The sequence below is a fragment of the Nasonia vitripennis genome, chromosome 1 (genome assembly GCF_009193385.2).
Source record: "Nasonia vitripennis strain AsymCx chromosome 1, Nvit_psr_1.1, whole genome shotgun sequence".
In the NCBI taxonomy this organism is placed as follows: domain Eukaryota; kingdom Metazoa; phylum Arthropoda; class Insecta; order Hymenoptera; family Pteromalidae; genus Nasonia; species Nasonia vitripennis.
This window is the reverse complement of record NC_045757.1, coordinates 319,434-340,768: the sequence shown is the minus strand read 5'-3', so window position 1 is coordinate 340,768 and position 21,335 is coordinate 319,434. Positions and strand designations below refer to the sequence as shown.

The window sequence follows — 21,335 nt, the reverse complement described above, 5'->3', positions numbered from 1 at the left end:
TCCGAGTTCATTCGGCGACCGAGCGAGGCAGTACACTTAACCTGCGAGCTCCGTACGCGGCGCAGCTGTGCGCTGCAAGCCCTATTAGGATACGCGCAGCATATGTGTGGCCGAGCACTGCTTCCGAAATCGCGATCGACTCTGATAACGCGCCTCCCGCGCTCTCCCGTTGGTAATCTACCAGCGCAGTCGCCGCTGTCCGCACCGCGTATTCTACTCCGCCGCGAGTAAGCTACTGTTACACCACGCGCACGCACACGCACGTAAACTGCACACTGCACACTGCACACACATATAACGCGTGTTCTACATTTTATATCGAGGATTCGCGCAACGGCGATAGCGCGTTTGTTTCTGAACGGGCCGCGGCGTGGCTACGCGGGCAGCAGTACCTGCCACTAGTGTTGCTGTTGTCGCACATAACGTCGCGTTGGACTCTCTTTTGTCTCGAGACGCGTGCGCGCGCGAGCGAGCGGTGACTTCTTATCACGATATATAAGTATCTGCGGGAACTGTCGCGTGTGAAAGGGCCCGATTCCTCCCCACCGCGCTGCTCTGCTATACCGCCTATATATAGCTGTAACGGCTGCATGCAGTTGCGCTACATATCCTATAATATATGTATACAAGCTGACGTATGCACGTATACCTAAATCTGTAGCGCGCCTTGTAACAGTTGTAACGACTGCTCGCGACGCGAGCTTCTTTCATGCTCTTTTATTTATTCCGATCCGAATGGCCGTGGGATATTGCGCGCTGTCTGTACATAAACAGCCCAACGCATGCTTGTACAATACAGGCTAAATTTGAATTTCCCGCGAAATTCCGCCGCTTAGGCATCTATTATCTATTAATGTGGCAGGGATCACGAATGAAAACAGCTGGTGGCTTGTATGCTTGTTTTGCAGCTTTATTTTATTAACAAAATAACGCGTCGATCGATCTTCCCTTTTTTACCCTCTTCTCATCTCGCACTCCGACTCCGGACGTTTATCCGCATTCGACGACATGCATACGAAGAAAGCAGCGAGAGGAATCGAACGCGATCGCTCGACTAACAATACACTCGCGAGAACAATGTGATACGCAGAGAGAAAACGCGGGCCATCCTCGAGCAACGTACGTGTGTTGTGATTGCGTAACAAGAATCATCGGCAATCTGGCACATATCGATCAGGAGTGAGCGCATATTCTATCTTATATACATGTACTGTGTAGATATTAGTTGAAAAATTAGGGGCGTACGTAGATTGTAGAGCGCTATCGGCGCGTCTTATATACTCCTATAAGCTCGCGTCCAGAAATAGTCAAAACCACACCCGGCTCTCTCGCGGATCTCGTCATCTCGCGCGCGCGCGCGAGACGTGGGAAAAAGTGACTAATACCCCCGCTCGGCTCTCCCACGCGCCTCTTTATACGCGCGCAGATACGCAATCGCCGTCGTGCTCGTCCACTCGGCGGGCACTCGTCCTCGTCTTCGCTGATACCGATTGCGAGCTAAGACTTCCTCCGACTCTGCGCCGCGCTGTTTGTCGCGCCGTTCGACGTTCGCCGCGTGCGAGGCGAATGAGGAAAGAGGCCGATAAGAGATCGCGCGAGTGCGAGCCTCGAATGGCTAATCGGCAAAGCCGATGACTAATGGAGAAATCCGCCTCGGAAGCTGCGCGCGAGAATTTCGCGGGCAGCTTCTTGTCCCTAGGTGCTAGGATGCTGGCAGCCCTGAGATCTGCGACGCAGCCAGGAAAAATCACGCGTGAATGTACGCATAAAAATAGAGCTCTCGTGTATTGCTGCTATCGAACCTTTTCACTTTCGCCACTTTTATTCGGTTATTAGTCTATGAAAATTCTCTTCTTTCTCATTTTCAACTTCCTCTCGCCAAACACGCAGTTCGTCCGTTATAGCACCACCCCGAAAAACGCACTTCCACTCACATTTTATTCGCTCCTACAGTAAAAGCAGCTTTTACATTCATGTCTCAGAAAATATCGAGCCCCGTGACGGCTCGCAAGTGGAATGTATCAATGAGTTTTCCACAAAAGTGAAAGAAATTCCTAAAAACATCAAAACGGTGGTTCTTCGGTGATTAGAAAACTAGACGTACGGAGTCGAAACGCTTGCTTTGGTCCACGTTGGATTATCAAAAATAGTTATGCTTTCAAAATATATGCATGTGTGTGTGTGTGTGTGTGTGTGTGTACTAGACTTAAAGTACATACATATTGTATACTAGGCTTATCAAAGTAAAATTACCTTATCCCTCACAGATATCGTCACTTTCTAAATGTTATCACGCAAGTTTTAATTCGGTGCTGAGAACGCTTGGTATGCAATCAATGAAATATCGCCGCTGTTTTTCCGCTGTGTACAACTTTGAAACTTTTTCGCGCTTCCTATACCATACTATACGATCACTTAAAATATTTACCTTTGGCTTATCAAAGTTACAAATAATTATATTATCCATGCTTCAACAGCTTTACGCTCCGTTCGAGAATAGACAATCACAATCGACGAAAATCTAACGTGGAACAAACGAAATTTTTCGACTCCTTTGTAGTAAACGCTGAGAAGAAAAATCCGCGATATCACGAGCTGCGACTTGTCAGTGTACGTTCCTCAACTCTTGCAGCGCAATTCTCGGATCTGGTCTTATCATGCCTCAAGTTTTCCAGCTTCGCGTACAACAGCTTGAACATGCTTCTCAACAGCCGCACCTTTAAAAGATATACAAGTTAGTTGATCAACGATGACTAGGTGTTATCGCGAAATTTGTTAAAGAATTTTCAACCTTCGCTACATCTTTGCTAAGATCACCAGTGCTACCGATCAATAGGTGCACCTGCCGGACATGCTCCAGTCGAAGTAGCAACATCATTCTGGCCCGAGCACGATCCACGGTGCTGAGACGCGATCGACGCAGTCGTCTAAATTCGCGCAAGTGATCTTCGAGAACATCCAGGCAAAGCCAACGAATACGAGCCAAGCAGGCTGAGGACGAGCCACCAGCACCGGCCGCACACACGTTGATTAGCGCCTCGACATGCGATTCTTCATCCAGATTTGCCAACACAAAGCTCAGTAAATTGCCCACCGAGACTGGTAGTTGCCACGGGTACAAGGTGCTGTCCTCTTTTCTGCGAGAACAATTTTCCGAATTCGCTTACTTCAATCGATGCACGGACTCGCGTGATTGACAGACTTATCGTTCGGCTGGCTCACCTTTTAGCGGGAAAGAATAAAATGGACGGATAGCGATTCATCGTATACTCCCAGGGCAGATCGTTGTTATCGCCGTCAATGCGCACAAATTCCAAATGGTCCATTTTTGAAAGGTAATTCGCTACCGTCAAGTAAACGTAAGCCACCGCGCTACAAAAGGCGCAGTACGGGGAATGGTACATAACGACGACATCCTGCAATCAACAAAGAAAGCAATATTAGCTTACATTTAAATTCTCAGCATCGCAATTTCATTACACTGTATAGGTATACCTTGTGAGGATTGAGAACGGTATCCAAAAAGTTATCAGTCGAGAGCTCGGGAACGCAAATCTTGGACTTGGAGTTCCCCTTGCAATCGCTCTTGGGGACGAACGAGCGCGCGAGACGTCTGGGATTATTGGAACGCATTGTTCTCGCGAGGTAGCCGTTCGTGTAGTTGTTGATGAACTGCACCAGTGTGTTTCTGCCGTATTCGTCTTGCATCACGAACTGACTTTCGTCCTGCAAACAGAAAATTCAAACAGTTAGCAAAATGGAGGTTGGCAAATAGTTTGGGGAAGGCTATGATCTCTCACAGCAGGGTCGAGAATGACAACGGTTGTCTTGTCTTTGGCGTTGCCAACATCAATGCCGAGACTCTCGGCAAAGTGGAAGTAGTGCAGACTGTCGATGGCGACCAAAGCCAGGGTCTTGTTGACCCTGCAGATTGCCTCAGTCAGTTCCACCTCGTCGCTATCATTGTCCGGCTCTCGCGGAAAGATCGGTCGCTGGTAGCTATACCCGGCTAGAAATTGTCGGCACTCCTCCCTATAGAAGGCTTTGCGCACCGACGTTGACGATCGAGGGTCATCCACGTCTTCGTCGCGTGTCGACGAATCACAGCTGAAATGATTTGCATTTAAGTTTTATAAATTGTAGCCGATTTACTGCAAATCGGTATACCCGAGCCATTTCGTTGATGTCATCGTACCTGTTTACTTGGCAAGTGCCGTCGATGTCACCTTCCACCGTAGCAGCGTTAATGTAGGAAAATTCCGGTTGAGCTGTGACGGGACTGACTCCCTCCTCGAAGGCAAAAGGTAGCCCGAAGATATCGGATCCTCTACAAGCGGCTCCCGGAGCTGCGCACACTTTGCTGTCCAGGCTGTCAACGGGCTTTGTGCTAGCACATATCACGCACTTGTTGGTGGCTATGTCCGAGCAGCAGTTGGCCGTGCCGTTGCTCCAACGGTGCTTTTGCGAACTGCCTGCGAAACCTGTGAGAAATTATAATAGCTATCACGAAAAATTTTCGGGTTATTTGTTCGGCTGTTATTTTGTTTTTGAATGTTTGCCGAACCGTTTAAGGGTAGTTGCTGGCCCTTTCCTTCCTCTAATAGATTCACGCACCACTCGCGCGTTTCGAAGGCTTTGAGCGCGGCTTCAAGACGACTTTTGCGCAGTCGCGATACTATCTCCTGAATCTGCGAGTTTTCCGAGCAGTCGTAGTATTGAAGTCCGATTTCTCTCAAGAGATTGTAGTTGCCATTTTCAGAATGCAGGGGATTCCGTGGTGTGAACAGAAAGAGCAGAGGTCCATCCCACAAGTACGGTGCAAATGTCAGCGACTTGATACCGGGGGGCTGCAGCCAAGTGACCACGCGATGCACAACGTTGTTGATCCAGTTTGACAGATTTTCCGCCAGCCATTCACTGTTGTCGGGAAAAAACTGCGAATATTGAGCGTTGAAGTTTTTGGTTGAGTAAATAACGAGCGATCCGGAATAGTTAACGTAGATTAATAAGAGGATTCTTTACCAAAGTTTCGTTCCACATGAGCAGACTAGCCGAGGGGAATTGAGTTACTTCGTGGTCCCAAGCGAGGTCTCGACTTGTTATAGCTACAAACGCTATTTCCCCATTAGGATCTTTCTCGAGCGTCCTGAGAGCAGCTCTGTAGTATTCTCTATAACCTGGAGTTTTCCTTAGACCCGAAAAATTGAAGTATCCAATCATTACAGCCTGAAATTACGAAGCAGTTTAAACGATATGTGGTTGGTAATTGCAAAATAACTCTTCAAGCTAGCTCATAATACTCACGTCGTACGACTTTATCAGCTTCATCAACTCCTCATCGCTATTAACCCTGATTATTGGATTCATAAACTTATGAATAAAACGTATCATGTAGGGAGCACTTCGAATGCCTTTGTACTGGACACCAGATTCTTTTGAAGGATAAAGCATCAAAACTGGATAGCTTTGTATTTTGCTATATCTAGTCCTACATTCTGAGCCTGGGTGCCAACAGTTTATGGCAGCGAAAAATACCTATCGATTTAGTCAGGGAAGATGCATTAGATCCAGGATGTATTTATAGATGCACATCTAATGAAATTTTGTGAAAATATTACCTGTGATTGATAGTACTGAGCAACACTCTCAAATTCTTCTTGTATGGCTTGACATTCTGCATCCCAAGGAGCATAATACATAACAAAACTAAAGTCTGCATCTGTTACTCGGTCAACAAGAGCACCTAAGTGACCCTTGTAAAAATCCAAAACTAGTGAGCTTTCATTGAACAATGGCCTTGCAATTGGTGGTTTTGAAATTCTTGGTGGTCTGTAAATCAAGTGCCTGTTTAAACATGCTTCATAATAATAAGAATAATAGAATTTTCAATCGAGATGACAAACTTACGAGCTGTGCAGTGCAGCAAGAGCTGTAAAGGCCACTGCCAAGAAGAAACATATTGTCTCCCTTGCATATGTGAACATCTTGCTAGACAGTTTCTCCTCAAGAGTGGACTTAGGATTATTAAGGCTAATTTCTTTTTTGATGTTGGATCCACTTTGTTCCTTGCTGTCTGGCTCAGTCGGTTCCAACTCCTCTGCATCGCTTGATGTGTCTGCTGACTCCTCTAGCTCTCGGCTCTCCTCACTGGACATTATCCGCCAACCGAGGCGCCAGGCCCACACAAATAACAGCTGCTTACTCCAATCATCGAAGTCCCATTAACACATCCAGAACGTCGCCTTACTCATAATTACTCTTCAATTTTATTTATTCCCAATCATTCGGTATCTGCATTTCCATCTGCTCCTTGATTACAGCTGTAGAATCATTATTAATTATTACTTTTGTGAAAATTTTCCAATTTATAGCGAATCTAACGTTTAGAGTGACAAAAATCAATCTAATCTGTTTTAATAAATAATTTACCTTTAGCTAAAGCAAATAAAAATCTAACGAAATAATAATTGCACTTAAATGCAGGTGTGAATTATTTGCAGATCTCCGATCTCTACAATGCATGTTTATGACGCGGCAATAAATAATTCATACAACGCCATTGAATGCTAATCTAATCAAACAATCATTACTCTTTGCGCAGCGGGCCAATTAACAAGCGACAACGTTTTGTAAGTAAAATATTGCAAAAGAAATACACCAATGTATATCAACAATGAAGCTTAGCACCTACCACAACTAAAAATCACGACGGTCGTTGCAAAACAAGCACTAACAATATGCCACTGTTGGGCAAAATACTTTGTTTCTTGATCGTCTTAATTCGATTAAGGACAACTTAAATTATATACAAGTAAAGCCGAGGCGGCGTGTAGATAATAATATCGGCATACGTGGAGCTTCTCCGTTGATGCCATGCGTATTAGTTATATCGCCGAACAGCTGATCGTGCTCCTTTCCGCAATTCGAAGGTTAGGTTCTATAGCGGCGCTGCACATCGCGTATACCAATTAACAGATACCTGCAGTATACCACACATCAGTCAAAGTTGCCGAGTAAAACGCGCATGGAGAGTGCTTTTCTTGATCATTTGAATATAACTGTGATGGCCAAAAAAATATTCAGATAAAGAATTATAAAGCGTCATGAAGTCACTTTTAGTCTTTATACCAGAGAGATTTTGCACAGAAAAGCCAGGTTGTATGTATGGTAATATTTTGTACGAACCAAATGAGGATATCAGCAAGTTTTACATCCTTGGTTTAACTGAATCAGTTCAGAGCATTACCAGAGCAAGCAATGATCTGGTGCCTCTTGGGTATTTTTATGGGGCTGAGAAAAAAATTGAGTATTGGGAAAAGAAACTTCCAAACTGGATAGAACTGTACCTTTCTCCCCATTCAAGCTCAAATTATGAGTACTGCATGCGAAATGTCATGCTTAAGAATCAAAAGCTTGCCTTGCTGGACTGTCATACGGTAGTGATTTTGTACGAAGAGCACTGTCTACTTAGAGCAGAGTTATACAGTGAAAAAACTCCTATGGATCATTTCTCCGAATTAAGAACTATACTAGCTAAGGAATCTACAAGGAAAAGTCAAGATAAGCTGAAAAATGTCTGTGTTGCTCATATGAGAGAAACAATTTTCAATGTGCTGATACTGACCTTTCTCTATCCTACAATGTGGCTGTGCAAAATTACAAATGCCTTAAATCCAATTTTAAAATACTCTTCGCTGGGTTTGCATCTGACAGCATGGTTTCAGAATGCAAAATGGACCTTATCAACACTTTCACAGAGCAAGCGATTTACACTGAAGACGACCAATTATATCTTAGCTATGGCTGTAGACATGGTACTAGGGTTATTGCTATTAAAACTGCTACTACATTTTCTTGGGGATTCTTCTCCATCTGACGTACTACTCTTTCATGCAGAGGTAAGTTTTGATTTTTTTCAAATGTATGTGCACGCTAGGGTTTTAGAAAGACTACCATTATAATTATTATTATATTATTGCAGAAAGTGGTTGAATCATTAAAAGGACTTGTTAATTGGCTAATGGGATCACCCGCTGGACTAAAGTTAAATCGGTCTTTCAACAATGTGCTTGGCAAGTTTTTCCTTTATCACATTCATCTTTGGTGGGCATTCCTTGTAGTTTCAAAACCTTTGATGGAGCTGGCTTTTGGAGTTCTCTTGTTTTTTGGCAGACTAGGTGTTACCTTTCAAATTTCCATTGTAGCTGATCTTCTGGCACTTATCAGCTTTCATACTTACTGCATTTATATCTACGCTGCAAGGTTATTTTAAGTCATAATTCATTTATTGTAATTTTTCAAATTTTCAATAATGCTTATTATCTATATTTTATAGGCTTTTCAATATACAAATCAGAGGATTAACTGCACTTTTTCGACTGTTCCTTGGAAAGAAAAAGAATCCTTTGAGGAAGAGAGTTGATTCCTGCAGATACCAGCCAGATCAGCTATTTGTTGGCACTTTACTTTTTACTATACTTTTGTTTCTCATGCCAACAACATGGCTCTACTACATTGTTTTTACTGTGGTATGTGTTGCTTATGCTTTATAGCAAATGCTAAAATTAAATGTAAATATAATCTTTTTTGCAGCTAAGGATCATAATGATAGGATTAGGTGGTTTCTTAACAAGATTAAAATTTTACTTGCAAATAATGCCTATCTATGCTTACTTCAGATGGCTATTTCGTACAGTTGATGCAACTGGTATATTTTTATTTTAATCCAAAAAGTTTTGTAGCATCTTATTTTTTTCATGTATTAGAGCATTGTTTTTTAGGTTCTATTGGAATCAAATTATTAAATAGAGAAGTCAAAGGTCCAATCATGTTAAGGACAAAAGCCATTATTGCACCATGGAGTGAAACTTGGAGAAAATCAATTCCTGATACCATAAATATCCACCCACCCATTGAATGGAGTAAAATTGCCAGTAGTATATTCTGGGGACAATTACTTTATCCATTTTAAAGAATTAACTTGATTCTCTATATAAATAAGACTGAAATTAATAGATTAAAATGTTTAAATTATAAGTATCGACAAATAATAAGTATATATATATATATGTAAGTGATTTGTGTACATAAAGAAAAGAGAAGTAAATAAAAGCAAATAAAAATCTTTTTTTTATCACTTGAATAGTTTTTATTAAACTCTAAGGACACGTGTTATGTACATTTTATCAACTAATACAATATTTACACAATAAAAAAAATTGAATAATAACTTGATACTAGTCAGTATTTAATTAAACATGATGAGAATATTGAGACAATTTAGGTTAATCATCTAAGTAGTTTTGCCTTTCTCTCCTTTTCCCTATCTTCATGGTATTTCACATAATCAGGTTTTGTATAAAAATCAACATTTGGGAAGGCTTTTTCAATGCCTTGTAGAGTTTCTGGCAGTGGTTGATAAATCATTTCATCAAGATCATTTTCTTCTCTTAAAACACAAAAATATAACATAAATATTGCAACACTTCCACTAACTACGTAAGGGGTGTACCACACCATTTCAGATGGTGGTGACCTAGTGTATTCTGCTTTCCATTGTGCAGCACTTGAAGATGAGTATTCAATTGGTTTTTCAAGATCTACTGACTTTTTGCTCATATACCTTTGCAATAACAAAAGACTTGTCCTGAAAATAGGATACAAATAAGATAATTTATCTACTAGTATTTTATTAATACATAATGTATCACATTTTTTTATCTATTTTTGAAATATAGATAACTCGAGTTGTATAATATATTTATAAACAACGAGTGAGTATTGTCAAACTTTTTGTCAAAAATACTCGCCTGTTTATTTTGCATAATTTCGATGTTACCAACCCTAACCTAGACAGCAACATGATCATTCGGAGTTTGGAGCACCTCTCGTATATAAGTATGGGAATACAGACAGATTTCAACTCGCAATTGACTTTCACGTGCTCCAAACAACACGGCGCACAATTTTTTAGCCTAGTTTTATGTTAGGCCGGTGTCTTATAGGATAATATCGAGTAACGTAGTCGTTCCGACTAAATTACTGAAAAACTAAAGTAATTTCGTAATATTGCGATTCCTGGCGGCGACTGGTGCGCGGGGCACGTGAAAATTGTATATATATACACGGTGATTCTTAAATTTTAGAGGTTATGACTGCCGAAATCCAGGAAAGCACAAAAAAGATGAAAAAAGGTATACTCATTGATAACACCAAATATACGAGATTATCCTGAATATTTTTTTCTCATTTACAATATTTTTAGATCGCTCCAAAAAACGAAAATTGGTAAATGTAGAAGAAAAACATGTCGAAGATGAAGATTTAGTCGTTAAGGGCAAAAAGAAGACTAAGCAGGAGAATAAGAATGGAACTTCTGAGGAAGAAGCACATCCGTAAGTATAATTTACTACTGTGTATGTTAATCTTTTGGCACACTTAATAATTTTTGGTAATATTAGCAGAGATAATGTTGACCAAGCATCTGAAGAAAAGATTGTAGAGGAAGAGGAAACAGAAGAAGGACCAGAATCTAAAAAGAAAGGGCCATCAAAAAGACAAATAAAGAAGCAAAAGGCTGAACTACGAGCTTCAATAGCAAAAGAATCTAGTAAACAAGAAACTGCTCAGAAGGCATTAAATTATGTTTCCATGGTAAAAAAAGTTTTATCATTTGTTTATATTTATAGAGATTGTTGATAAATTTTTACAACTGGCAATTACAGTGGAAGCATGCTAAGGATCAGTGGAAATTCAATAAGGTCAAACAAATCTGGTTGATTGATAACTTACTGGATGAGAAGTATGTACCAGATGAACATTATTCTACAGTACTAGAATATTTTGAAGGCAGTAAGGGGCTCGCAAGACAAAAACTAATAGATAAGGCAATGAAAGTTATAAAAAAGGTAGAAGACAGTGTAGAGGATGATGAAGAACTTGTTGAGACAACAGAGTACAAAAGAGCAAGACAACTGTTGCAAGCTTTGCCAAATGAAACATGATTCTAGTTTATTGACTTGTATATATAATAATTTTTTATTACGTCAAATATAGATGTATGTATAAAATAAGTTTTTAGACAAAAAAAAGACGATGCTTACTTATGATTCTCCAACATGACATTTATAGTTGTTAAAAGATTCAACATTAGTGTATGTACATAGGAAAAAAAATTTTACAATATTTCATAAAATTCTTAACTATCAAAACAGGTACTTGCAAAATCTATGAATCAGCATGCTTGCTAACAAATTTTCTAAGTTTGTCAGTATCTTGTAATCCAATAATTTTTTCCAAGACTTTACCATCTTTCATAACCATAAGTACAGGTACAGAGCCAACCTATTAAAGTAGTATACATTTTATATTTAATAAAATAAAAAAAAAAACAAAATAAATAGTTTTGTCTCATGGAGAACATTTTTTACCTCATAATCCAAAGCGAGGTCTGTGTTTTCATCGATATCAACTTTGGCTAGTAGTATTTTACCCTGTTTTTCAGCAACAACTTGCTCTATTCTTGGTGTTAACAATCGGCATGGATTGCACCATCTGATAGAAGTTAAAGTCTAATAAGATTTCTGCTTAGTATATATGTAGCTTACATTTATCAAACAACTTACGTTGCAAAAAAGTCAACAATCACTGGGACTTTTGCATTTTTAACTCTGTCTGTGAAATCCTTGCTGTCCTGTACTTTGAAACTTGAAGAAGCTACAGTTTTTTCTGGCGCGGCACTCGTATATCCCCTAGTGCCAACAGCCCTGTACACTACTCTGAATCCAGTACGAAGCATGGTTGTTCTTTAATTCCTGTTTTGTGATAATTTAAAAAAATAAGAACAATAAGATGTATAACAAAAGTTAATTACGACAATACTTGATGAATGAGAATAAATGAAACCTTGAACTTACACAATTAACGAAAAATGTAAGTAGATAATACAAGTATAATAAATAGCTGAAGAAGCACAGTAGTTCATTCAACAATGAATTGAATCTAATCTCACCGGAATCGAAGGTTACGTTACAATATACGTATATATATATATATATATATATATAGCTATAGCTTGTTCTCAGGTTTGGTTAGTTTCTAATATAGAGGGCGTTTCCAAAGAAATGAGGCAAATATAAAATGCAGATCTGAAATCGAATCGCCAACTAAATTTTAGCCGAGAATTGTCCAAAGAACTTGCACGATGCATGCAAGATTTTTTACCTTTCATCCATGGTTTTTTGAATATTTTACGAACTGTGTTTATCAACAAGATATTTTTATGCTACATCTCTGCTCAAATAGTTAGATTAAAAGTTGTCGATTCTCTGTTAATATCAAATCTACAAGGAACGAGAGGAGGCGGAAGGTGTCGGGCAGAAATTAAAGCCACATAGAATATACAAGACTTAAAAGTAATGAAGCAGGAAATAAATCAAACATTACTTATCAGTAGCCCTGCCGTAAATGTTTATTTATTTACAGTATATTAATGTATGATTCGATTATCAACAATAACGAAAAACTGAATTCACATTTTCATTATTTCAACCAATTAATAGAATAAATCTTATAACAGTTTAATTCGAGCACGAAATATAGTAAAATATTAGTAAACTCTAAACATGAATAATAAAAACAAATTTCTGCAGTTGTTGACAATCATTTCGATAAAGTATGAAATAAGTTTAGTGTGAGACACGTCACTAGTTTGGCGCGATTTGTGCATTTGATCGTCTTATAGCTCAGCTTACACACCTTTCACATTTTCGACTAGAATGCCCTACATCTCTTTTATGGGTGAGCACACATTCCTTTTTTTTATCACGCACTCTCAGCTACATTTACAAAGATGGAAAAATATTGAATCCGGAGCGCGCGAACGACGAAGCAGAAGTCAAGCCAATGAACCACACCTTTGAGTTCTACTTCTCGCAGAGTACGCTGGGATTTCTCTAAAATTTTACAATATACAAAATGTTTAGACTATAGTAAGTTGAGTTGTTTCACATTCGCTGAACAAAGCCTTGTTTTCACATTTTCATCGTCTTTGTCGTTGGTTTATTGACCCTACGCTTTTTCGGTATTTAGCAAAAAAGTATCGCGCAAGTTTTAGTAATGAAAAATATAATACAAAAAGAATTTCCGTCCAAAAACTTAGTTTTCTTATTTCTTTTTGGCTTCGTCCTCGCCTGCTTCATTTTGTTTGCGGAAACAGTCGCCAACGGGGAAGAAGTCCCAGCACCTCTGTTGATACATTTTCCACACATACGTTTCCTGACCGGTGTGCTCTGTATCTGGTTTGTTGATAAGATGCATAAGGAAGAACCTAAAAAAGTAAAATTTTTTATTTTTACAATATTTGTCATTTATAATATTTAAAATTCATTTGAGTTGTAATTGCATGCGTACATGTAATTTGCAAGATTATGTTCTTGCTGAACATGCGTGTCGAACCCATGTGGCACTGCGTCGAAATAATCTTTCCCAAGACCACATATAAAACAATTGCTTTCCATATTTGTTTTGACGCTTTCTAATTGATCACGAAGCTCTCCAAAAGCATCAATGATCAAACCTAAAACACGAGTATTTATTTATTTTTTTTCCACGACGATATGCAGACATTTTACTAAACGCGAAAACCTATTATAGAGAAGTCATTAATTACCTTGAATAATAGCCAATAGGATAACAATGACAAAGAAGAAGAAAGTGATATCGAACATTATACGATAAACTTCATAATCATCACCATCCGGTTCACCTATCTCGTCTCCAATACCACCACCTGCTCTTACACCTTTGTACAAGTGGAATACGAAACACTAAAAATAATAATTAACACGTTAGAAATATTCTTAATATTTATAAAATTTATTTCCTTAACTCCTATAAGTATTACCGTCATCATATCATGACATTTTTTATCTCCCTCTTCGTCGTCTTCTTCTTGTACGTAAAATTTCCGGAAGAAGTTAAAGGCAATAACGGTATATATGTATACGACAATTGTCAACAGCATCACCGTAAGCACAAGCTGTTTTCCGTTGTGCGTTACTGATTGCAAGATGGTACGCAAAGTTTTAAAACCAACTGCTACGTCCAGCAAGTGTGCAGCAAAGAAGAAATTGTTATAGTTTCCCAGAATAGAAAATACAAAGTACCATAAACTGTAGAGGAAGGCCTGCAATCGAAGATTACATTAAAAATTAAATAAGCTGTGTATGTACTTGTGTATCTACTTTTGAATTGCAAACTTACATTATCAGTTATTGTAACTCCTGCTTTCCAGAGTTGGTATCTCCAGTCGATGTTCATAATACTATGAGATATTCAAAGATTAAGATGTTAAGTAAAACTGATTTTTAAATTATTATTTTTTATACGTATTTTAAAATTTTAAAACTCACTAGTGCATCAAGCCGGATCCTTCTTCTTCTTGTATGAAACTGGTTTTTTCCATTCCAACCAATGCGCTGATCATTTCATAGTCGTAAGTGTCGCTGTACTTTTGTCGAACTTTCTTTTTGATGAATTTGTCCCAATAGTTTACGGGAAAAGTTTTTGCTGATATAGCCAGTTTATCCCAATTTGCTTTTAGATCATAATCACCCGGTTGCTCCACAATATAAAGTCCATCAAACTCGACAGTTCGTGCGATTTCCTTTTCTCTTTTAAAAATCGCCAAAGGTACCTATTAACAATAAATGATATACAAATTGAAAGGAAATTAAAAAGAATCAAATCATAAAACCATAGAATAGACTTATCCCACCTTCAAGTGATAGTAAGCCACTAACATAGCCAATGATATGATGGAGTGCATGATAGCCATGATTCTCATGAGATAAGCTATAAATATCCAGTCCTTCGACACTTCGACGAATTCTATTAAATCCTCATCGTCTTCAGAAGCCTCATCCTCTCCACTGCCAAATTCTTTGCCCAGGCCGCTACCAGATCCACCCGACGAGCCTTCACCTGATAATTCGCTTAGCAAATCTCCCATTATTTCACTGCTGTCATCTTTTGAATCGTCGTCTAAACTAGTCACCTATTCAAAAAGGACAAAAAGTTATTATTAAAATAAAAAATATAGATCAAGAAAATAGCATGGGAATAATGGAATATCTTTTACCTGATAAAAGAGGAGCATAAAGTTGATGAAAAAGGCGAGGACAAGGGCTGCATATTTTAGAGTATAGAAATTTCTGGCGAGGAACGAGACGAGGCGATGACCGTAGTCGGAGAAATTGATCGACGAGGCTGCCGATGGTTCGGCTACTGCCTCTTGCTTTGATTCGGCCTCTACTGCTGCCATGGCTGCCTGCTGGACAGCTACAGCTTCCGCGGCTGCAATAGCTTGCGCTCGAGCTTGTTCCCCACTACAAGATGCCATCCATCAAATGTTAATTGAATTCTTCAAAATTAAAATAGATCGCAAAATATTTTTATTTTGAGCTAATCACCCCAACAAATCCGCCAATGTGATCGGTGATTCTGTTTCGCCAAAGCCATCCGCAGATTTGCCTCCCTCCTCACCGATACCTTCCTCTGGGGTGCTCTCGCCGGTTTCCTCAATACTGGATTGCGGTGTCGATGCTATTGATTCATGCGGTGCTAGCTTTATTTGACCCTCTTCTTTCGTTATATCCATACCAAATGCTTGCACCTGTAGTGTATGTTAAAATTATAAATATATCATATATGTAAAGAAGAAAATATCAATATAAAAAACACACTTTGATAGGTTTCAATTTCCACCAAAAACACCAACTACTACCAATTGCAATTAAAGAATTACCGGCCATGGTGTAACACTGGTGCAAACATTTTTTCTGTGCTATCTAATAACGTGTCGTGATATACTTAGTATGAATCATGTGTTTGAACGAAAGAAAAAGTAACAATATAATTGTTTTAACATGAACCTAATGATTTTATCATGATTCATGTTTAGTCACGTTGAGTTTTCCTGTTTTAATAACAATGCGATAATGTACGCAATAAAAGTGAGACATTCGAAACGGTGGATTAGCTCTCTGGCTGTCACATTAATTACTCGCCTTCTGTAGAATCTGAACGTTGATTTCAGGAGTCGAATCTCGGCTCTGAGAATCGCCCATCTTTTTGCAAATTTATCATTTAATCATAGAAGATTATGTACGTACAAGGCTATCATATAGCTCAATTAGAAGAATGAGCTCCAGCGCGACTGGATTAATTAATCGTCAGAGGAAAATAAAGTTAGTAATTACCTGTAAATTAGATTCATCTGGTGTGGGTGGCAAAGCTGGAAGATGTCTAGAAGTTCTGATGTCATCTTCTTTGACCTCTGCGATCGGCTCCTCGATACTAGGTCCTCTCATGAGTGACAACAGTATCTTCATGAAGTAACTGATGACGCAACCAACCCCAAATCCTGAGTAGTAGAACGCGTAAAATATAATCTTGAAGAATCCTACGACTAGCTCGGGTATGGACATTTGCTGCATCTCGGCGATCTTGTTCTTGATGTTCGACGGAGAGAACATGGAGAAAAAGAAGTAAATGCCGTCCTTGAATGCTTGGATCTTCCTCCTGATAGGATCTTTTCTCTCCTCATCCTCGTCCGTCATATAAGTGTAGGAGGATTCTTTGGCTTTTCCACTGCCTCCACTTTCTTCAACTGCCATCAAGGCGCTCGCGTGTTGCATCTCGAAAATCGCATCTTCGCAAAAGTTGATGAATGTTTCCAGCTTTTCTTTTTCGTCCGAGTCCACGACAGTGTTGTAGAAGTACGTTCGTTTAGATTCTTTAATCTACCGTTATTCAACACAACAACTCATTACTCTACAGTTCAAGGCGAAAACAATTAAGTTACGTAAATAAGTGATAAAAATTACCTGTGGTTTTTCCCACTGTTCAATGTTGGACTCTTTGATTTCAAAGTACACGCGTTCTATGCGTTTATTACTACCCAAGATTTCAATCCTGCCGAGGAACTGCTCGAAGTAGTTAAGTACCGAGCCAGCTGTTTCGAGGAATCGCGCGAGTCGAGGTTCATTGGGCATATGTTCGGAAAGATTCGTCAGCAGGACGGCGAGATTGAAGCCGATTTCTTTGGCGGGCTCGTGGAAACGTTCCATAAAGGCGATGTAGTTGATCTTACCATCGTGATTAATCTCGCAGCAAGCCAGCAGGAATTCCATTTCCTCGCTGTTGGATTTCAGTTTTTAGTGTAATTAAAAAAAAAATCGATCTACATTCAATCGACCTCAATTAAAATACTCACTCGCTGTAATTCTTCGTTTGTTCCATTTTCTCCTTAAAGTCCTTGGGATATATCCAGCCATCATCTGCTTCCGCGAAGGCCGACGAGACTAAGCTCTTGAGCTTCAAGAACATATCGAAGTACTTCAAGATTAGTTCCACGTTACTCGCTGATTCCACTAGGGTGTCCACCATCTGTTTTCCAATGGTGCCGTTGACGACGTTACCTGTTCGACAAGCATTCATCATACAAAAATTAGGACGCTGGTCAGTTATTCGAAGTGATGATGGATGAAAAAAAAAAACAAACAAACAAAAAAAAACCAACCCTCGAGCATAGAGAGCATCATCGTTATCATGTCCTTCTGAAGATTGAGCAGCTCCTTGAGCAAATCGACCTGACTGGAGTGCTTCGACAATTTGTCCTGCATATGCGAGAAGAGGAAGAGGAAACCTCCGACCGCGTCCCACAGCCTCGAATGGGCGAGAGCCTGCTGATTCTGGGCGCAGGGGCCTTGGATGACTTCGGTGAGCGTGTTGAAGACCTGACTCGCCACGCCAATGGCTTTGAAGAAGTTAGCCTTGCCGGCCGGATCGATGAGCTCCTTGCTGGAGTAGTGCCAGTAGAAGTCCATGATGGACTCCTGGAGTCGCAGCAAATAATCAACCGTGCAGATGACTACGTTCACCGTTGTCGTGTTACCCGCCTGTGTCCTCAGGTAGTTTTGCCAATCTGTTTGACGAGGGAGATTATTTTCATTCGCACAAAAGGTGACGTAAAGCAATACGCACCCAAATTGTGACCCTCGCAGGTGAGCTGTATGAAGCGGAAGAGAGCGCAGGTGAACTCGGCGTCGTGCATGTTCTTCTCTCCAGCTGCCCCGTCGGAGCCGACGCCCAAACCTTCGGCCTTGGTGTTCCTCTCGAAGGCGTCGAGGTCGAGGACGCTGCAGCTGTTCATGAGACCGGCTATCGAGGTGAAGAAGCCCACGTCCTTCTTTTCCTTCAGGTGGTTCAGCATGCCGCGCTGAATGTCGATGTTGCCGCCGCGCAGGATCGAAATGCCCAACTGCAGCGTCTTCATCACCATCTCGCTGGGGATGCCCTTGCACGCCGAGATGTGCAGCAACACCATCTCCGCGACGCCCCTGTCCGCCAGTCGCGACTGGTTGAACAGCAGCTTCTGCTTCTCGATCTCTTGTTCCTGCGCATTACGCAACAACCGTTTCAGTCGACTCTCGTAGTTCTTACTTATACGGCGCACATGCGGTTTGCGATATCGCATTCTCAAGCGGGAAACTACTGGGCTTCGGGCAACGGTGCATGGAAGTGAAGTTTTGGTGCAATCGACAATCGACCTATAGGTATATGTACTCGAGTTCATTTTCTTACGACAATAATTTATTAGGAATCGCTTACCATAAGTTTTTGCATCGGCTTCTGAGCGCATTACAGACGTAAAATCAAGTGTTAGTAGAACGTAACGAAATAGTCGACGAATGCATTTTGAACTATGTATGTACAATCTTTTTTCAAGAAACTATAATATATGATAAATCTAGCGTATAAGAAACTAATACAACATACGCCTACGTTTTCAAAATAGCAAATAATATGTTTTTTCAAAATCTTTGATTTTGTGCTGTAAATTTCCGTCTTATGCTGCGAAACTGTATCAGCTCTTCTGCCATTATATTCCGTTGCGAAAAATACGTACATTTATAATGTTTATACAAGTATCTACATGCTTGAATGAAAAATTTTGCTCACCATGGCTAGTTTGTGTGGTGGATTCAAAGAAAACTGTATTAAAATAGAGACAGAATGTGTGACAATATTGTAAACGGACTTTGATTAGTATGTTCGGAATGCATACGAAGCGGCGAATGGTCAAAGAATGAATCGTCGTAATAATAAATAATCGTATTAAAGTTTTAGACAGGGCTCCGCCCCTCATACAATGTGATCAACCTTATGACATTTATAAGGTAGTTAAGAAAACAAAACTGCAGAGTAGGGGCATTATTATGAAATCTATACTGATACGTTAGTAAACACGAACTCGCACGCATATCCTGATGCGTATTTCAATCACTCGGACCGTATTAATTATATGAACGGTGAAATAATGTATGAAGAGTCACAGATTTACAATGAGAGGAAGAGCGGAAAACTCACGTGGATAGATGCAGTGCCTTCTTCCTCGCCACCGCCTTCCTCTTCCTCGCCCTCTTCCTCCTCCTCGCCACAAGACTTGGAGATGATCTGGGCGTAACTCATGTACAGTGGATCCTCTTGAAGGGCGCCAGAACGCTCCGTCATCGCACCCCGACAGAACGTAGTTACCAGTTGCGTCAGCGGGTCGGGCTTACCCTCCTCCTCCGCCTTGTCTATTTTCTTCGACTCGGCGTCCTCGAATGATTGCTGCGAACCCATTTTTTCCATACATTTCCTGCTATCTTTGCGTGTACATTCATTTATATCTAGCCATCTCCGAGAGTTCTTACCGTCAAATCTTCAATCATTATTTCTTGTCCCACATTCTCGTCTTGCAACCAAAGTTCGTAATACGTTCTTGCAAAAATATTGATCGCCCGATGTCTGCGTGCCGAAAAAAAGAAAAAGTAGCTTTACATTTTCAAACGTGGCTTGCGCTTTTGCCAACAAACTACAAAGATTAAAAACAGCAAGGAGCTATTGTTAAAGACAATCGTGTGACTGATTGCACGAAATCATTTTTACGAAGCATTAGCCTCGTCCGCCGTAAATTTGCAACTATAATTAAAAGAGTAAAGTGGCCAAGTATATCATTGCGAAATTACCTCCTAAGTTTGTAGAGAGGTTCGCTACGGAGGCATGCAATGGCTGCACGTTTTCTAGCGGCGCAGAGCACGCGATTCCATCCACCGCGGGACGGGGGCGGTTTCGTTGCCTTTTAGCGTGAGCACAGTTAAACGTTTTTAGACAAATCGAACAACACACTACAATTCTATAGGTATATATTAGTCGAGTACGATTTTTCATTTTTTTTCTTCTATCAGTTCTAAAAGCACAAACGGTACTGTTAAATTTCAAATCACACCCCCACACGTGTGAGACAAACTTTTCAATATTAAGATATTATATAATAATAATGCAAAACACGTAGTCAAGCGCATTCACAAACTTGATCTGTGAACTGCTCGTTTCTTGCGCAGGAAAAAGATCAAATTTTATATGAGGGTCAGTATAATGCAAATAAAAATAAAAGCACATAAACGTACGGTGCAAACCAAACAAAAGTGTAAGATACCTGGGCAAGGAATGTAAGGAAGTTTGACGGAAGCAAGCAATGACGGCTCGCTTCCGCTGAATGGAAACCACCGAGCGATAGTTACTCTTGCTTTGTTGTTGTGGATGATCTATCTACTCGAGGATTAAACAATAAAAAAGCGATCAAATTTAGGCATGACTAACGATTTTTTTTTTTTGTAATAATAAGGATTTTCTAATTTGGCTTTGAGTCTAATAATAATAATAATAATAATAATAATAATAATAATGATAGGAGGATGATATATCTATTGTAAATGAATGATATGAATATAAGTTTGAGATTCGTATCAACGCCTAATCAGTAAATTATATTTTTTTATTTACAATAAACCAGTAAATCGAGTTTCTCGAATTTAAGAATTAGTGAACTCACCATATGAAGGCCATAAAGTACTTTTGCCATATCAGTGATCCTCGCTACGACATCCTCTACTACCGGTGCTTTGACGAACTCGACGATCTCCTTTTGTTGGCCCAACTTTGAGTAGAGGTAATGTTGCCATGACATCTCATCAGCAGGATCAATTTTGTCAGGTAGCGTAAGCTGCGTTTTCGCAAACTCCGCTATTTCTTGCTCGGGCATTTTCTTCAAAAATCTGTCCTTACAATGCTGCACTAACTCTTGCTCTCGACCTGCAAACAAGTTTAGACCGACTGGGAGAAGACGTTTCAAGCAAGCGACCATCAGGGATGCCTGCACTTCTTTGTCCTTGTCTCTCTTCTTGTCTCTGTGCTTTTTCTTTTTCTGTACAGATATCAGATTAGAA

At 40.0% G+C, this 21,335-nt stretch overlaps 6 protein-coding genes across 8 annotated transcripts in view; 2 read left to right on the top strand and 4 right to left on the bottom strand.

Moving 5' to 3' along the window:
* Positions 1 to 889: 889 nt before the first annotated feature.
* On the bottom strand, positions 890 to 6,833 carry LOC100118937 (thioredoxin domain-containing protein 11). 2 transcript variants are annotated; one of them, XM_001602751.6, is made up of 12 exons: positions 6,692 to 6,833; positions 5,908 to 6,320; positions 5,619 to 5,829; positions 5,305 to 5,535; positions 5,023 to 5,226; positions 4,565 to 4,934; positions 4,196 to 4,481; positions 3,801 to 4,107; positions 3,496 to 3,726; positions 3,223 to 3,416; positions 2,792 to 3,137; positions 890 to 2,717 (listed from the first exon to the last, which is right to left on the bottom strand). In XM_001602751.6, exons 2-12 carry the CDS (start codon positions 6,153 to 6,155, stop codon positions 2,589 to 2,591), a joined length of 2,757 nt encoding a protein of 918 aa, XP_001602801.2. In that variant the 5' UTR covers positions 6,156 to 6,320; positions 6,692 to 6,833; the 3' UTR covers positions 890 to 2,588. The 2 variants fall into 2 exon arrangements, with proteins under 2 accessions (XP_001602801.2, XP_016845218.1); XM_016989729.2 differs by lacking the exon at positions 6,692 to 6,833 and adding an exon at positions 6,430 to 6,535.
* On the top strand, positions 6,697 to 9,136 carry LOC103315465 (phosphatidylinositol N-acetylglucosaminyltransferase subunit Q). Its single transcript, XM_008204363.3, has 5 exons — positions 6,697 to 7,898; positions 7,982 to 8,262; positions 8,336 to 8,528; positions 8,593 to 8,707; positions 8,781 to 9,136. The coding sequence occupies exons 1-5, from the start codon at positions 7,104 to 7,106 to the stop codon at positions 8,969 to 8,971; spliced, it is 1,575 nt and encodes a 524-aa protein (XP_008202585.1). The 5' UTR covers positions 6,697 to 7,103; the 3' UTR covers positions 8,972 to 9,136.
* LOC103315466 lies at positions 9,123 to 10,237 on the bottom strand. Of its 2 annotated transcripts, XM_008204365.4 has the most exons (3): positions 9,810 to 10,237; positions 9,517 to 9,646; positions 9,130 to 9,448 (listed from the first exon to the last, which is right to left on the bottom strand). In XM_008204365.4, exons 1-3 carry the CDS (start codon positions 9,866 to 9,868, stop codon positions 9,437 to 9,439), a joined length of 201 nt encoding a protein of 66 aa, XP_008202587.1. In that variant the 5' UTR covers positions 9,869 to 10,237; the 3' UTR covers positions 9,130 to 9,436. The 2 variants fall into 2 exon arrangements, with proteins under 2 accessions (XP_008202586.1, XP_008202587.1); XM_008204364.2 differs by having other exon boundaries at positions 9,123 to 9,646; positions 9,810 to 10,212.
* On the top strand, positions 9,517 to 11,264 carry LOC100680336 (uncharacterized protein C7orf50 homolog). Its single transcript, XM_016989762.2, has 5 exons — positions 9,517 to 9,897; positions 10,146 to 10,193; positions 10,265 to 10,394; positions 10,461 to 10,653; positions 10,725 to 11,264. The coding sequence occupies exons 1-5, from the start codon at positions 9,861 to 9,863 to the stop codon at positions 11,001 to 11,003; spliced, it is 687 nt and encodes a 228-aa protein (XP_016845251.2). The 5' UTR covers positions 9,517 to 9,860; the 3' UTR covers positions 11,004 to 11,264.
* Positions 10,977 to 12,051, bottom strand: LOC100115610 (thioredoxin, mitochondrial-like). The gene is made up of 4 exons (XM_001601139.6): positions 11,916 to 12,051; positions 11,625 to 11,813; positions 11,430 to 11,553; positions 10,977 to 11,343 (listed from the first exon to the last, which is right to left on the bottom strand). The coding sequence occupies exons 2-4, from the start codon at positions 11,795 to 11,797 to the stop codon at positions 11,227 to 11,229; spliced, it is 414 nt and encodes a 137-aa protein (XP_001601189.1). The 5' UTR covers positions 11,798 to 11,813; positions 11,916 to 12,051; the 3' UTR covers positions 10,977 to 11,226.
* Positions 12,052 to 12,444: 393 nt separating this feature from the next.
* Positions 12,445 to 21,335, bottom strand: part of LOC100118800 (ryanodine receptor) — a 31,471-nt gene continuing 22,580 nt past the window's right edge. Inside the window, exons 40-57 of the mRNA XM_031922083.2 lie at positions 20,942 to 21,313; positions 20,546 to 20,658; positions 19,761 to 19,854; positions 19,432 to 19,677; positions 18,046 to 18,457; positions 17,582 to 17,986; positions 17,276 to 17,480; positions 16,887 to 17,199; positions 16,260 to 16,802; positions 15,471 to 15,673; positions 15,140 to 15,386; positions 14,777 to 15,055; positions 14,412 to 14,695; positions 14,263 to 14,323; positions 13,904 to 14,185; positions 13,670 to 13,826; positions 13,411 to 13,576; positions 12,445 to 13,327 (exon numbers count right to left, since the gene is read on the bottom strand). Of these exons, the coding sequence (XP_031777943.1) occupies positions 13,165 to 13,327; positions 13,411 to 13,576; positions 13,670 to 13,826; positions 13,904 to 14,185; positions 14,263 to 14,323; positions 14,412 to 14,695; positions 14,777 to 15,055; positions 15,140 to 15,386; positions 15,471 to 15,673; positions 16,260 to 16,802; positions 16,887 to 17,199; positions 17,276 to 17,480; positions 17,582 to 17,986; positions 18,046 to 18,457; positions 19,432 to 19,677; positions 19,761 to 19,854; positions 20,546 to 20,658; positions 20,942 to 21,313 (4,545 nt within the window). The 3' untranslated portion in view covers positions 12,445 to 13,164. The remainder of the gene's footprint in view (positions 13,328 to 13,410; positions 13,577 to 13,669; positions 13,827 to 13,903; positions 14,186 to 14,262; positions 14,324 to 14,411; positions 14,696 to 14,776; positions 15,056 to 15,139; positions 15,387 to 15,470; positions 15,674 to 16,259; positions 16,803 to 16,886; positions 17,200 to 17,275; positions 17,481 to 17,581; positions 17,987 to 18,045; positions 18,458 to 19,431; positions 19,678 to 19,760; positions 19,855 to 20,545; positions 20,659 to 20,941; positions 21,314 to 21,335) is intronic.

Coding starts and splice junctions, on each gene's coding strand:
- LOC100118937 (XM_001602751.6), bottom strand. CDS start 6,155: ATGTCCAGTGAGGAGAGCCGAGAGCTAGAGGAGTCAGCAGACACATCA. Junction 5,227..5,304: donor AGCTGATAAAGTCGTACGAC/GTGAGTATTATG, acceptor TCGTAATTTCAG/GCTGTAATGATTGGATACTT. Junction 4,482..4,564: donor CCAGCAACTACCCTTAAACG/GTTCGGCAAACA, acceptor AATTTCTCACAG/GTTTCGCAGGCAGTTCGCAA.
- LOC103315465 (XM_008204363.3), top strand. CDS start 7,104: ATGAAGTCACTTTTAGTCTTTATACCAGAGAGATTTTGCACAGAAAAG. Junction 7,899..7,981: donor TACTACTCTTTCATGCAGAG/GTAAGTTTTGAT, acceptor ATATTATTGCAG/AAAGTGGTTGAATCATTAAA. Junction 8,708..8,780: donor TCGTACAGTTGATGCAACTG/GTATATTTTTAT, acceptor ATTGTTTTTTAG/GTTCTATTGGAATCAAATTA.
- LOC100680336 (XM_016989762.2), top strand. CDS start 9,861: ATGATCATTCGGAGTTTGGAGCACCTCTCGTATATAA. Junction 9,898..10,145: donor GGAGCACCTCTCGTATATAA/GTATGGGAATAC, acceptor CTTAAATTTTAG/AGGTTATGACTGCCGAAATC. Junction 10,395..10,460: donor TCTGAGGAAGAAGCACATCC/GTAAGTATAATT, acceptor TGGTAATATTAG/CAGAGATAATGTTGACCAAG.
- LOC103315466 (XM_008204364.2), bottom strand. CDS start 9,868: ATGATCATGTTGCTGTCTAGGTTAGGGTTGGTAACATCGAAATTATGC. Junction 9,647..9,809: donor AAATTATGCAAAATAAACAG/GCGAGTATTTTT, acceptor TCCTATTTTCAG/GACAAGTCTTTTGTTATTGC.
- LOC100115610 (XM_001601139.6), bottom strand. CDS start 11,797: ATGCTTCGTACTGGATTCAGAGTAGTGTACAGGGCTGTTGGCACTAGG. Junction 11,554..11,624: donor ATTGTTGACTTTTTTGCAAC/GTAAGTTGTTTG, acceptor AACTTCTATCAG/ATGGTGCAATCCATGCCGAT. Junction 11,344..11,429: donor ACCTCGCTTTGGATTATGAG/GTAAAAAATGTT, acceptor CTACTTTAATAG/GTTGGCTCTGTACCTGTACT.